General features: G+C 42.9%; 1 protein-coding gene across 1 annotated transcript; it reads right to left on the reverse strand.

Annotated features, from left to right (window-relative positions):
- Positions 1 to 2756: 2756 nt before the first annotated feature.
- Positions 2757 to 11375, reverse strand: LOC103677862 (cystatin-13-like). Its single transcript, XM_008707105.1, has 3 exons — positions 11148 to 11375; positions 6430 to 6543; positions 2757 to 2840 (listed from the first exon to the last, which is right to left on the reverse strand). The coding sequence occupies exons 1-3, from the start codon at positions 11373 to 11375 to the stop codon at positions 2757 to 2759; spliced, it is 426 nt and encodes a 141-aa protein (XP_008705327.1).
- Between the last annotated feature and the right edge of the window lie 1590 nt (positions 11376 to 12965).

Genomic DNA, 12965 nt, shown 5'->3' on the forward strand with positions numbered 1-12965 from the left:
TCCCTGGCCCTAGTGTAGCCCAGGAAGGGAGCAAGTCCTGCTTGGAAGCTGCATTTTTGAGTCTCTCTTTTTTTCAAACTTCTCATGATCACAGGGAAAATGAGGACATGGCGACAAAGCCAATGCTTCTGTCATCCATGTATCTTCTACAGAGAAGAGTGGGGGCAGGATAACCTCTCATGGGCAGCTGGTCCCTCAGGTGGCCTAGGCTACAGGCTTGGCCTTAATGAGCCTTTGAACTTTGGAAGGGAATGGACCAATACTAAAGGTGCCTTGGAGGCTACACATCCACACATTCCAGGTCTCTTCAGGTTCACATATGCCACTACCAACTGTGGGCAAATAAAAACTCAGAAATCTCATTAGTCAATGTAACTGTCTTGATACTGAGTCTTTATTCTGACTAACTCAATGCATCAGAAGGGCCCAGACAGTTTTGGAGAGTTAAACCCAAAGCACTATCCCACTAATACTAGCCAGCTGACCTTGGATGCGGTCAGTAAAGTCTAGTATGCCCCAGATGCTTGCAGGTATTATGGATAAGATGGAAACAACCAGCCTAAGGTGTGTGAATATGTTAGGTCCCTCCCGGTGTGGAAACACACTGTCAGGGTTCAGAGGGAAAGCCCTGCTCTAGGGGATGTTCATGGGACCAGACGGAGCTGGCCAACTCCAGCTACAGAACAAGAGAGTGAGTGCCCTGGCAGTGGTTGGGGGCTGAAGGGCTGAAGTGGGTAGAGAAGTGAAAGCTACAGGTGTTGTAGGCATAGGGATGGCCATCCCAAGATGAGGGGAGCAATGTGACAAGAACTGTTTTGCCTCTGTCCCTAGAACTCCATTTCCACATGGAGGAGGGAGGCCTGGGCATGCCCTCCCCAGGATATTATTGCTGGCTGAGGTGAGAAAATGCAAAGTGTGTCCTGTTGCCTGACCTTCCCCAGGTATGTCCCCAAGTAACCCCAGGCTGCTCTTCACAGTGGACCTGAGCTCCACTATGAAGTCACTTCCTCCAGAAGCTCCCCTTGAGACGATAATTCAAGTGCAAGTGGTTTATTTGGAGGCAATTGTAGAAAATACCAGAAAGGCGGTGAGGAAGTAGGAATGGGAAGCAGCATATGAGAGTGAGCAGACTAACAAGTTGGGAGATTAGAGCTCTGTCTTGCTGGGCACATCTTAGAAACTACATAGGACAAGCAGCATATGAGAGTGAGCAGACTAACAAGTTGGGAGATTAGAGCTCCATCTTGCTGGGCACATCTTAGAAACTACATAGGACATGCTTCAGTATTATAGCCCAAGGGTCAGGAGGCTGGGGCATCCCCTCCCCAGCACTGCAGCCACCTCCCATAGGTGGGGAGAAAGCCTTCAGGCAGAGGGGCTCGGGTACAGGGAGAGTGTGTGTCAGCCAGGTGACCTCTGAGCTTTACCTAATCTCTCACATGTGGAAGATAATGCGTGTGCCCCGATGCTGTGCTACTGTTGACACTGCCCTGGCTGGCCTTGACCTGCACACCAGTGCTGTAGTTTCCATATTCAGGTTGCAGAAAGTACCTCTTTCTGGATCCCACCTCTACGTACACACACACACACACACACACACACACACACACACACACACAGTGGTAGCCAGCCGCCAAGATGGCGTTCACTGATCCTCATCTCTTGGTCATCATAGAGTCCCTTCCCATGTTGAACCAGAGCTAATCTGGGGAACCAATAACACAAGGGAGAAGTGGTGGTGTGTGACATCTGAAGCTAGGTCACAAAGGGCAGTGTGGCTTCCATCTTAGTCTCTCAGAACACTCTATCTGGAGGAAGCCATACCAAGCGCACAGCAGCTCAGTGGAGAGGCCCACATGGAGAACAGAGATTGCCTGTCAATGGCTAACACCAACTTGCAGTCATAAGTGTGAGCCACCTGGGAAGTGGATTCTCCAGAGCCAAACTAACCCTCAGATGAGGGCTGCACAGTCAATGTCTGAGTGTAACCTCAAGAGAAAATGACATCTGGAACTACCCCACCAAGCCACCCTCAGATCCCTGACCCACAGACACCATGAGATATATAAACTGCTTAAGCCATTAAGGGCAGAGTGATTAGTCATACAGCATTAAATAACTAATACATCCCACTGTGCACATACGCACACACATTCATGCACAAAGCAGCCTACCATCCATAAGCCATCAATAACCCTTGCATTTTTTTCTGCTTCACTTCAAAACCAAAAGTACACTGCAAATCTACAAATGACCCAACTATCTTCCAGTTGGATCAGTTGTCTAAAACTGTTTCTAAGCCATTGGGCTGTGTCTTCCCCAGATTCCTAGGCAGAGAGATTTCTGTGGAAATCCATGGAAGGAACACTCTCAAGGCAGCCAGACCCTCAGAATCTCGCAGAAACAACCCACCAGCTCAAAACAGTTGAGGGCTGGGTCCTCCAGGTAGTTCTCCAGAAACAGCTGCCAGTGAAAAGTAATTTGTGCCCAGAGTTCAATGAGATATGGAAACAGGTTTACACTCTCTTTCATCTACTGGTAGCAGATTGTCCCGCTACTGGATGAGTGAGTCAATTAGAAGAGGCTGGCCAACACTGTGAAAAGGCGTTATGTTCTCAGTATCAGACCCTGAGCGCACACAAAAAAGCAAAAAGGCCACAAAAATGAAGTCAGTGGGTCAGCTTATTTAAATGTTTTGCAAGTGTATTTGCTTCTTTAAAATGGAAGTGAAAGCAGTCGAATATGCTAGACAATAATTAGACCTCTTTGCATTGTTTCTTCAGCATAGTGAACTCAAATTTCCAAGGTTTGGTTGCAACAATAAAGGTGCAAAGAAACATCTGAAAGAGACGAAAAGAATAATTAGCTTGTAAGAAAGAAAAATGAAAAACAAGTAGAAGTTTCTATTTCTGGGTGCCAGGATTTGGCTTCAGAGTAACTAAAGGCAGCCTGATCCAGCCATGCCCCTGCAGTCCCTGGAGCTGTTAGACCTGAGACCAGATGGCAGAGGAGTCTGCCTCACTCACCAGGATGGACCTCTGTCAATTCACCTCCCTGTGATTTTAAGCCATTGTGGATAGCAGGAGACCAGAAACTGGTTATTCTCAGAAATCCTCATCCCCAGCTCTGGCCTTCATCCAGCCATGCTGATTCCCCTGCAGCCTACTGAGACTGCATGCTGCATGGAGGGCCTAATGTGTCTTTCCCAGAAGAGAAAGCCTAACAGGAATAGTACAAAGTCCTGAATGTCTTAGTGGGGCAGGTCAAGGTCTGGCCAGAGACAAGAGCAAAACTTGCAGCCAGGGAACTGAGGGGACACATAGAGCTCTTTCTGGGGGCCTGCAGAATGAGCAGGGTTCAGGCTCCTCGTGTGGGATGAGTTCACTTGCATATCTCTTCTCGCTCCTAAAATTTTTATTCAGTTAGAATAAAAATATAAATGAAAACATGAATGGCAACATCAAACAGAATTGAAGTTGTATAAGATACAAATACTGAGGGATCAGCATGAGGAAGGAAATAAGACCAAGCTACCAGCAATCCAGACAGGCCATTGGAAAACTAAGGCCAGTCCAGAGATTCATCTTGGCTGAAGGGGCATCTGGGATGAGTTCAGCTTGACAACAGTAGAAAGGGGAAGGAGTGGGCTTATCAGAGAGTTGACTAATTGCTTAACTTCTGAATCAGCCAAAGTAGACAGGAAACAATTAGGAAATAGAAGAATTGAAAACCCAATCCTAGAGGGCATGTGAAAAATGTATATTAAAAATCTTTAAGAAGTGAAAAAATATTGAGTAATTCAACTTCCAAGAACTTTGCCTACAAGGAAACAATAATCACACAAATAAATATAAAGAAGAATATTTATTAAACCACTGTTCATGAAAGCTAAAAGGAAACTTAACCAGTTCTCAGGGATTGGCTAAGTAAAATATGGAACACAATTAAATGAAATCACAGTTTCAGTATATAATGCTTTCAAATAATATTACAGTTTTAGAAATTCTTAGAGTTTATTATTAAATGAAAATCTAGGTCATAGAACAGTATAGAGTATGATCCCAACTGCACAAAGATACAAAGTACAGAAAAGCTAGTATAAATAACAATATATTGACAGCAGTAAATTTTACATAGGGGTATTTATAGTTGATTTTAAGTGACTTAATACTTTTGAAAGTTCCAAATTTTCCACATGAAATGAATCAGACTAATAACTATTTAAAATCATATCCAGTTTTAAATTCATATTACAAGGAGCTCAGATGTTTGCCTTTTCTTCCTTTCTAAATCTCAATAAATAACTAAAGAAAGTAGATAAGGTCAAATCTATAGGAGCTCTGAAATGGAAAGGGATCCCATGCAAGGACGGAGACTGAGAGGATTCTCCTCATGATAAGAAGTGAATGAAGTCTACTGAAGGTCAGATGCTCCATGTAGATGATAGCATAAGAGAAAACCAAGAGAGAGAACTGCCTCCAAACACCACAAACCTTGAAGTCATCCTCCTCTCCTCTCCTCTTACTCCAATCCATCAGCAAATTCCAACCAAGGCTTTCACAGACATCCAGAACGGAGTACCTCCACCATCCTAACCAACATCATCTTTCATCTAAGCTATTCCGTTAGACTCCTAACAGACTCCTATGGATCTTTTTGTCTCCACCCCTGACCCATGCTGGCTTTTCTCCATGTGTCTCTCCATGTCTGCATTCCTTCTATTTCTACCCGGCAGGTCTTGAAAGACCAATGACTTCTATAGGCTGTGCCAATGGGAACCCTTACCCTATACCCTCCACTGTCTGTGTCAATGGGCACTCTGCCCTCTGACTTCCATAGATCTCATCAGTGGGCACCCTCTGGCTTGCAGTTGAGTTTGGTTAAGGAGAGACAGAGGCAGGGAGTGGGAAACATGAGGATTTGTGGTCAGGGGGTTCCAGTGGCTTGGGTGTGGCTCCTGAAAGGGGCCCTCTGGTAGCTCCGGGGGGGGGGGGGAAGGATATTAAAAAGCAAGGCCTAGAAGTGAAAACCTGGATGATTACTAGGGATAGTAAAATATTTCAATCTGACTAGAAATCAGGGAGCAACCAAGTGAAATGGTGGGGAGATGACCTTTCACATACATCAGAATGAAAACATTTAAGATTCAACTCCAAGTGCTGAGGGAAAATGAACAACCGCACACACCACTGAAGGAAGGTATGTTGGTGGAACCACTTTGGAGAGTAAAACTGAGGTTGTGAGTCACGTGTGGTGGCACCACCAGCACGGAAGTTGCAAATGTGGCTGTATGGTGGCCCCACTCCCCAGGGTGTCCCAGAGGAGAGCCCCAACCTGCTCAGTCAGCAAGCATCCTGTCACTGCTGCATTATGGTCAAAAGTGAAATTTTAAGATGACCACAAGTAGCCAGATGGTCAAATACGATGTAACGGTCATATAAGAGCTTAATAGGCAGTAATAAAAACAATTTTAGCTGATTTATACATACATTAAAAGTCCCAAGAAATCATTTGGCATAAAAACAGATTTTACCAACATAATAAATCTCAAAATATATTGTTGAGCGGAAAAGAAAACAAGAGAAAATTCCAAAATTGATGTACATTTTGCAAAACACAAAAAAACTCTGCATCCACGAATTGATTTTTTAAATGAGTAGGAACACTTCTCAACAATTTCAGTGTTTATCTTTGAGGGAGGGAGTGGAATGCATGTTTAACATTTTACTGGTCGAAATAAACATTTTAAATTAATGTAATAAAATGACAACATGGCTTATAAAATCAAGCACATGGGTATTTGAAATATCATTCTTAGTATCTATCAGAATTTTTTTAATGTTACTTAATTGAAAACTAGTTCTAGTAACTTATAATAATAGCTTACTCTCTAGATGTAGTCATCCACTTGCATCTGGTGCTCTGCTGTGGTGCCTACTGTTCATTAGAATGTGAAGATGTATTTTGTTTGCACATGTCTGGGCAATTTTCAGGAATCACTCATCTGCCATAATTTTTGCTTAGCCATGACACCTGCCAGTTTTAGGTATATACAAAATAGGTGGAAAAAAATATACAAGGCACAGACACTTGTGTATGCAGCTTCAACTATGAAAGAGAAAAATTGGAAGTAACTTCTATGAAAAGATCACCAAGACAAATCTGTCCAGCCAAACCCAGCCCAGCTTGCAGAATAGTGAGAAATAGTGAACGGGTGTTCTTTAAGCCGGTAAGTGTCTATGTGTGTATTGGCAGGGGTGAGGGGTATCAGCAAAAACTGATAGAAACAGTGCTTTATGTCTGGAACCTGGCTGTCCTTGGTCCTGAATATGATCAGAATATGGTTTTAAAAAGGAAACTAGAAAATCAAAGCAGGATTGGTCCTATCGGTTTTTTCTGTGTGGTGCACAGACCTGACTGAGGTCGTACCTTTTGCATTTGGGGATCCTGTTGTAATAAGCAGTTTTCATTTTCTCCTGAAATTTTCTTGCACATTGTTCGGGCAATTTTGACTTCAAGAAAGTAGTCCAAACTCTCTGTGACCTGTCAAGGAGTAATTTAAAAGTTAGATATCTTAGGGGCACCTGGATGGATGTCTCAGTCGGTTAAGTGTCTGCCTTTGGCTCAGGTCATGATCCTGGCGTCCTGGGATCAAGCCCCGCATCAGCCTCACTGCTCAGCAGGGAGTCTGCTTCTTCTCCCTTTGCCCCTTCCCCTCACTCTCTCTCTTTCTTTCATTCTCTTTTTCTCTCTCAAAATAAATAAATAAAATCTTTTAAAAATAAAACAAATAAAAATTAGATATCATAAATGAATACATGATATCAACCGTCATTTCTGATAAATAAACATGTCATTGACTGCTTAGGGCAAAGAATGTCTCCCCACCACCTTCCCTCCCTCCTATAGTTTCCTTGCCAGAAATTTTGGGGTAACTTGAGGGGGAGGGGTTCTTACTTTGGTCTCTCTCCCTCTGTCTGTCTGGCTCTCATCATGGTATTGAATGTTAAATAATGACAACTGTCCCCAAGATAAAGCAAGAAGACAATTCCCCAAAGAATGTTTTCCTGGGACAAGTTATGGTTTGCTTATTGGAGCTTGGGAAATAAACAGCAGAGTCTATAACACCTTCATATCTAGTCAATATTGGGAGAAGACAAGACATCCCAGAACTGAAATTTGCTTGGAAGGTATTGCTTCTCTAACTTCCCTCCTTGGCAATTTTAGCAATCCAACATTATTCCACATGATACACCCTTCCAAGTCCCTGATTTCAGGGTCTCTTCCACTCCCAGTGCAGAGCCCCCCACCAGCCCTTGTTCCAGAGTGTCCTATGGGGAAATGGAGATGCACAATGGTAGATGGAGACTTTTATTATTTAAAAATGAAAAAAATAAAAAAAAATAAAGATGAAAACAAGGTAAGATTTTACAAAACTTAAGGGAGAGAAAGTATTAAAGAGAATAATCAAGTTAAACACAATAAGTGACCCTAGAAGAGGAAGAGATCATTTCAAAAACATAGTAAACATTTTGGACATTCTAGAGAAGTTGCCTGGGCATCGAACAAATGGTAGTGGTCAGCAGAATTCTAAGGATGGTTTCTTAAATATCATACATACTTTAAAATTTTTCAGTTATATGTGTTAGTGTATATAAAGTGTCTGGAAGGACAGCCAACTTCTTCTGGGGTGCCCTCAGTAAATGATGAGTCAGATCAACTTAATGACTTCCAGATATACTCCTAGAACATTTTTTTATGACTGGATAACAAGTTTCTCAACCTCAGTACTATTGACATTTGGGGCTGGATCAGTCTTTGGGTGGGGGCTGTCCTGGGTACTATAGGGTGCTTAGCAGAGTCCCTGGCCTCTGTCCTCCAAGTGCCAGTAGTGGCTCCCTCTGGTTGTGATAACCAAAAATCCTTCCAGGTATTGCCAAAAATCCCCTGCCAAGCAAAATCCATGCCCACTTGAGAACCACTGCTTTATATTTGAGTAATATTTCCAAGTTAAAATTATCATAAAAACAAACTGCTCTGAGCCATACTCAACAACCACCAACTGACCACTAGCCCTAGCTTGACCCCTGATTGCCCAGAAAAGGGGAGAGGATAGGGGTCCTGGCTGCTGAGGCAGCCCTTCCCTGCTTTCACAGACAGGCCTTCTGACTCTCCTGACCTTCCATGACTTCTTTCCTCTGGCTGCAATGTTCCACCACTTGCACGCCATCCATATGGACGTGCTCATTCACAACAGGCAGCCTGGGTTTAAATCTTGGCTCTTCTACATACTAGCTGTGTGTCCCTGGACAAAATACTAAACCTCTCTGTGCCTATTTTCTCTTTAAAGTGGAAGAAAGTCATTCCTATGTAATGAGTTGTGGGATCTGAATGAGCATATGAAAAGCAACCAGGTCTGGTACAAAGTAGACTGTATATACACTTGACCCTTGAACAACACGGAAGTTACAGGCACAATCAAAAATCCAAATGGAATTTTTGGCTTCTCAAAAACTTAGCTACTAATAGCCTACTGTTGACCAGAAAACTTGCCAATAGCATAAACAGGCAACTAACACATATTTTGTGTGTCATATATACTAACTATATGCTGGTATTCTTGAAATAAAGTAAGCTAGAGAAAATAAATTTTATTAAGAAAATTATAAGGAAGAGAAAATACATTTATAACACTGCACTGTATTTTCTAAAAGAAATTAGCACATAATCTGACCTATGGTGCTTATTTTTACCATCATGCACCTTGCACAGAATCTGCAGCAGAGCCTCAGTCAACTAGGAACTAGAGCAGATAGCTGCAAACTTTTTCTTTAAAGACTGGAGAGTAAATATTTGAGGCTCAGAACACACAATCTTGTCAGTGCAGCACAGAAGTAGCCTAGACTGCACTCAAATAATGCAGGTGGCAATGTTCTAATAAAACTTCATTTATAGACATGGAAATTTAAGTTTTATGTAATTTTCATGTCACGAAATTTTCTTTTTTTTATTTCTTATAACTATTGTTAGTTCATGGGGCATACAAAATAAGCAGCAAGCCAGGCTTGGTTGCAGGCTATAATTGTCCAACTCCTGATATAGATTTTTGTACTTTTAAGTTAAATCAACCAGTAAGATACAGCTGTTCTCTTTATATAGAGCCTGTGTGTGTGTTACTAAATTTAATCTGAATTATCACCAAGCATTTTTCTTTGTGCTTTTGTTTTGTTTCAAATTAATTTTGTTTGGGGAGGATGTTTCATTCTTCCTTACCTTTTTCTTCGGTGTGTTTTCCAGTGGTATGTAGATGGAAATTCAAGAAATTCTGAATACCTATGTTCTAGACTCTTTTTGAACCTGTTTCTACCTGATTCTTTTGAATTTCTACCTGAATTCAAGAGTTTACAGTGAACTGGGAAATAAAATGTACATTCATGAAAAAACTAGCATGCAGTACAAAATGATGCATAATTTTTGAGACATGAGAATTTGGTGTACTTTTGATTAAACAAAGTGGAACCATCTATTTGTGGAACTGAAAAAGCATAGATAAACAGAAGTCCATAAAGTGGAATAGTTCACTATTAATTAGTTCACTACATATAAATGAGCCCCCAAGTTGTGTGTCATATTGATATTCCGTTGATATTCATGAGGCTTTCACTTGGTAACCCAATGGTAACATACATCCTGGCCCCAGGTGTCCACTACTCAAGAAACATAAACAACATAACCGGGACCACACAAAAGAAAAGGAGGGAGCCAAGGCCCATTACGTGTGGAAGATGGCCAAGGGACCAAATGTCCCAACCTCATAGGGACATGAAGCTGCCAGATGAGCCTTCCCTCCTGGCCCATTAAGAAAACAGGAACCTGAGCAGGTTCCTGGTGACCTGGAGGGGTGGACAGCAAAGGTTAGAGGGCAGAGGGTAGAGAGGAGACAGGGCTAGTGAAGGAAGAAGAGGAGCACAAAGACTGTCCTTGTACTACATGTCACTCTGACATTGCAGGGTAGCTCCCATGCCCCATCAGCCCCTCTCTCTTCCCTTTCTTAAATTCCAGCCAGACTAGCTGAACCCCCATTCCTCTGTGCACCTACCGATTACTCTCTGGGGTCCCCCCAAACCACAGTCCAATCGTCTTTCTTGGGAAACAACAATGGTGCAATGCTCTCTTCTATGATATGGTCTGTATTCCAATTCCCCCAACTACACCTTTTACAGTTTTTTTTTAATCCAAGAAATAATAAAAGACCACATATTGCATTTAGTTGTCATGTTTCTTATACCTCCCTTAATCAAGAAGTTTCCTTGCTTTTTCTTCTGGTCTTTCATGACACTGATATTTTTAAGAGGTCTTATAGAATGCCCCGTAATATGGATTTGTCTAATTGTTCCTCATGATTACCTCTGGGGCGATGGATTTCAGACAAGGATACCATGCACAGGTGATGCTATGTCCTTTCTGTGACCTCACATCGGGGGCACATGATGTCAGTTTGTCCCAGCGTTGGTGACAAACATTTGGTGAACAAGCCATTTGCCAGATTTCCTGATTGTAAAGGTATCTTTTCCCTGTAATTAATTAATGAAAGAATCCCTGCAGCAATTTGTCCCCACCACTCTCCCACCCAGTGGTTATAGGACTCATTGCTGACGCTTGCCTGAAGTAGATATTGCCATGATGATTTCCTACTTACACAGTCTTTTACATCTACAGGTAGGTGTTTTTCTGTAAAGAAAAGCCTTCCCTTCCTTTTTTCAGTGAAAGCTGGACTTGAACTTTCTCTGCTTTTTCACTGTGTTATAATCTATGCCTATAATGACTCATTTTGATGATATCAGCCCAAATTGTCCCAGACTTGGCCCCTTCAACAGCCCTTCTTGGACTCTCACCTATGCTTTTTGACATGATTGCAATCCATTTTAAGTTATTTTAATGGTTATTATGTATTTCATCCCAGAATAATAAGGCATGAAGCATAACTAATTTTCCTCCCCAAGCCCCTAAAATAAAATTAATACATATTTGGCTAAAGGCATCTTTCAGCTGTTTTCCACTCCCTGGGGTCTGTGCCCTCCGTGGATAATGGGCCTCCTCATGACTGCATCTTGGAGAGAAAGAGCAAAGGCAACATGCTCACCAACCTGCTCCTGGGATTTAAGGACCTTTACCACCTTGAAAGTGTACTTGTCTTTGCTGGCCTTGTTATAGTTTTTCATGGCAAACCACAGTGCCTGCTGCACATAGACGTAAGTTTCCGGGATGTCTTGGAACTTCCTCACCACCTTCGACCTGCCCCAGGTGTGGACACCTCTGGACACAAGGGTCACGGTGGCCACCAGGAGCAGCAGGCTCAGGCAGAGTCTGGCCATGGCACTTCAGCCAAGAGGGTATAGGCCTTGTTCCTTCTGTCCTTCCAGGACTGGGGCAGGACATGGGCCGGGCTGGCCCTGCTGCTTCTGCACCCCCAGGTCTTCCTGGCACTGCTAGGGGCGAAAGGGGAAGAACTTCTGTTAGCTTTGTGTGCTATAGACTTCTCTCTCTCCTTCCTCAAAGAGAAGAGGAGTTGAGAAATTGGAAGTCACAATTAAGAGCATTTCCCATCTTGGCTGTTCCTTTCTGGAAGGAATGCACTCACACTCCTTTCCTTCCCTACCAGCTGACCCCTGCCTCCTTGCCTGCGAGGTTCCCACACATTCCGTGCAGGTGCTTTTCTGTATCAGGTTTCGGTGCACAGAAAGGCACAAGAACCTGCAACAGAAGCCCTGCCACAGGGAGAACATGGCTGTCGAAACTCATCTTGTTTCCTCTTCAGGGGCACGTATGAAAATCCGCAGCTGAGCCTCTGTCTGGCCTCAAAACTGCAGCTGCATCTCCCCCATTTCCAGTCAGGCTCATTAGCAATCACACTGGGATCTGTTTATGGAGTATTATTGAGTCTCGCCAGGCCCTATAATAAGGATACCACATGTTTCTCTTATTTATCTCCCTTGGGGTCACATAGTGAGCAGCCCCTTTCACACAGGAGGAAGATAGGTCTCACAAAGAGGTCAAGTAAGTGCCTCGGGCGACCTGTGGAGATTTACCTCATTACCTGAAACACACCTTCAGACCTACCACAATCTAACAAACGAGTATGTGTAGATGACAGCTTGTAATGCGCACTTGCTCTTGAGGAGATTTCATTCTCCTATAGAAGGTGAGTCAGGGTGTAGTTCACCAGACAGAGCACAACAGTTGATGTGTTAAGTATAGACGGTGAAGAAGCAAATAGCCTGAGAGATGTAGGGGCCAAGGGCAGGCCACCTCAAGGGGAGCCACTTTGGCAAGAAGATTATTTTGATTTGAAAGACAATCAAAACCCTGCAGATTCAGGGATTTACCTCCACCCCTCCTCCAACTACCTAAAAAGAACTTAGAGGACCTACTCCAGGAAGAGAGCTATCATAGACAACTACATTATACTATGAACAAGGTGTGGTAGACAGGGAGGAACCTAGCAGAGCCTGATTGATCAACGTCCTCTCTTTGTCTTATTGTTTCTATGGGGCCAATAAGCATTTGTTTACCAAACATCAATTCTTTTTCTTTCTTCTTGAGGATTACACTCCTTCCCTTTGAAGTCCCAGACCCCATCCTTCTTTTCCTTAGTTCAGAACGATATGGATACCTTGGTTTGCCTGACTGTCTTTGGAATTTCCATGTCTGTGTGGATTCCCCATATGTATGAAATTAAATTTGATTTTTCTCCTGTTAATCTGTTGCATGTCAATTTGATTCTTAGTCTGGCTAAAAGGACCTTGAAGGGGACAGGAAATTTTCCTCCCCAACAGAGACAAAGGCAAAAATCCAAAGGTTGTGTTCATCACAGACAAGCGGTAAGTATAGCTTGCTAAGTTGAACAAGGAATGTGACAGCAGAACCAAGAGACACCTGATATCCATCAGACACTAACTACACAT

Source organism: Ursus maritimus, unplaced genomic scaffold (genome assembly GCF_017311325.1).
Source record: "Ursus maritimus isolate PB19 unplaced genomic scaffold, ASM1731132v1 scaffold_22, whole genome shotgun sequence".
Lineage (NCBI taxonomy): Eukaryota > Metazoa > Chordata > Mammalia > Carnivora > Ursidae > Ursus > Ursus maritimus.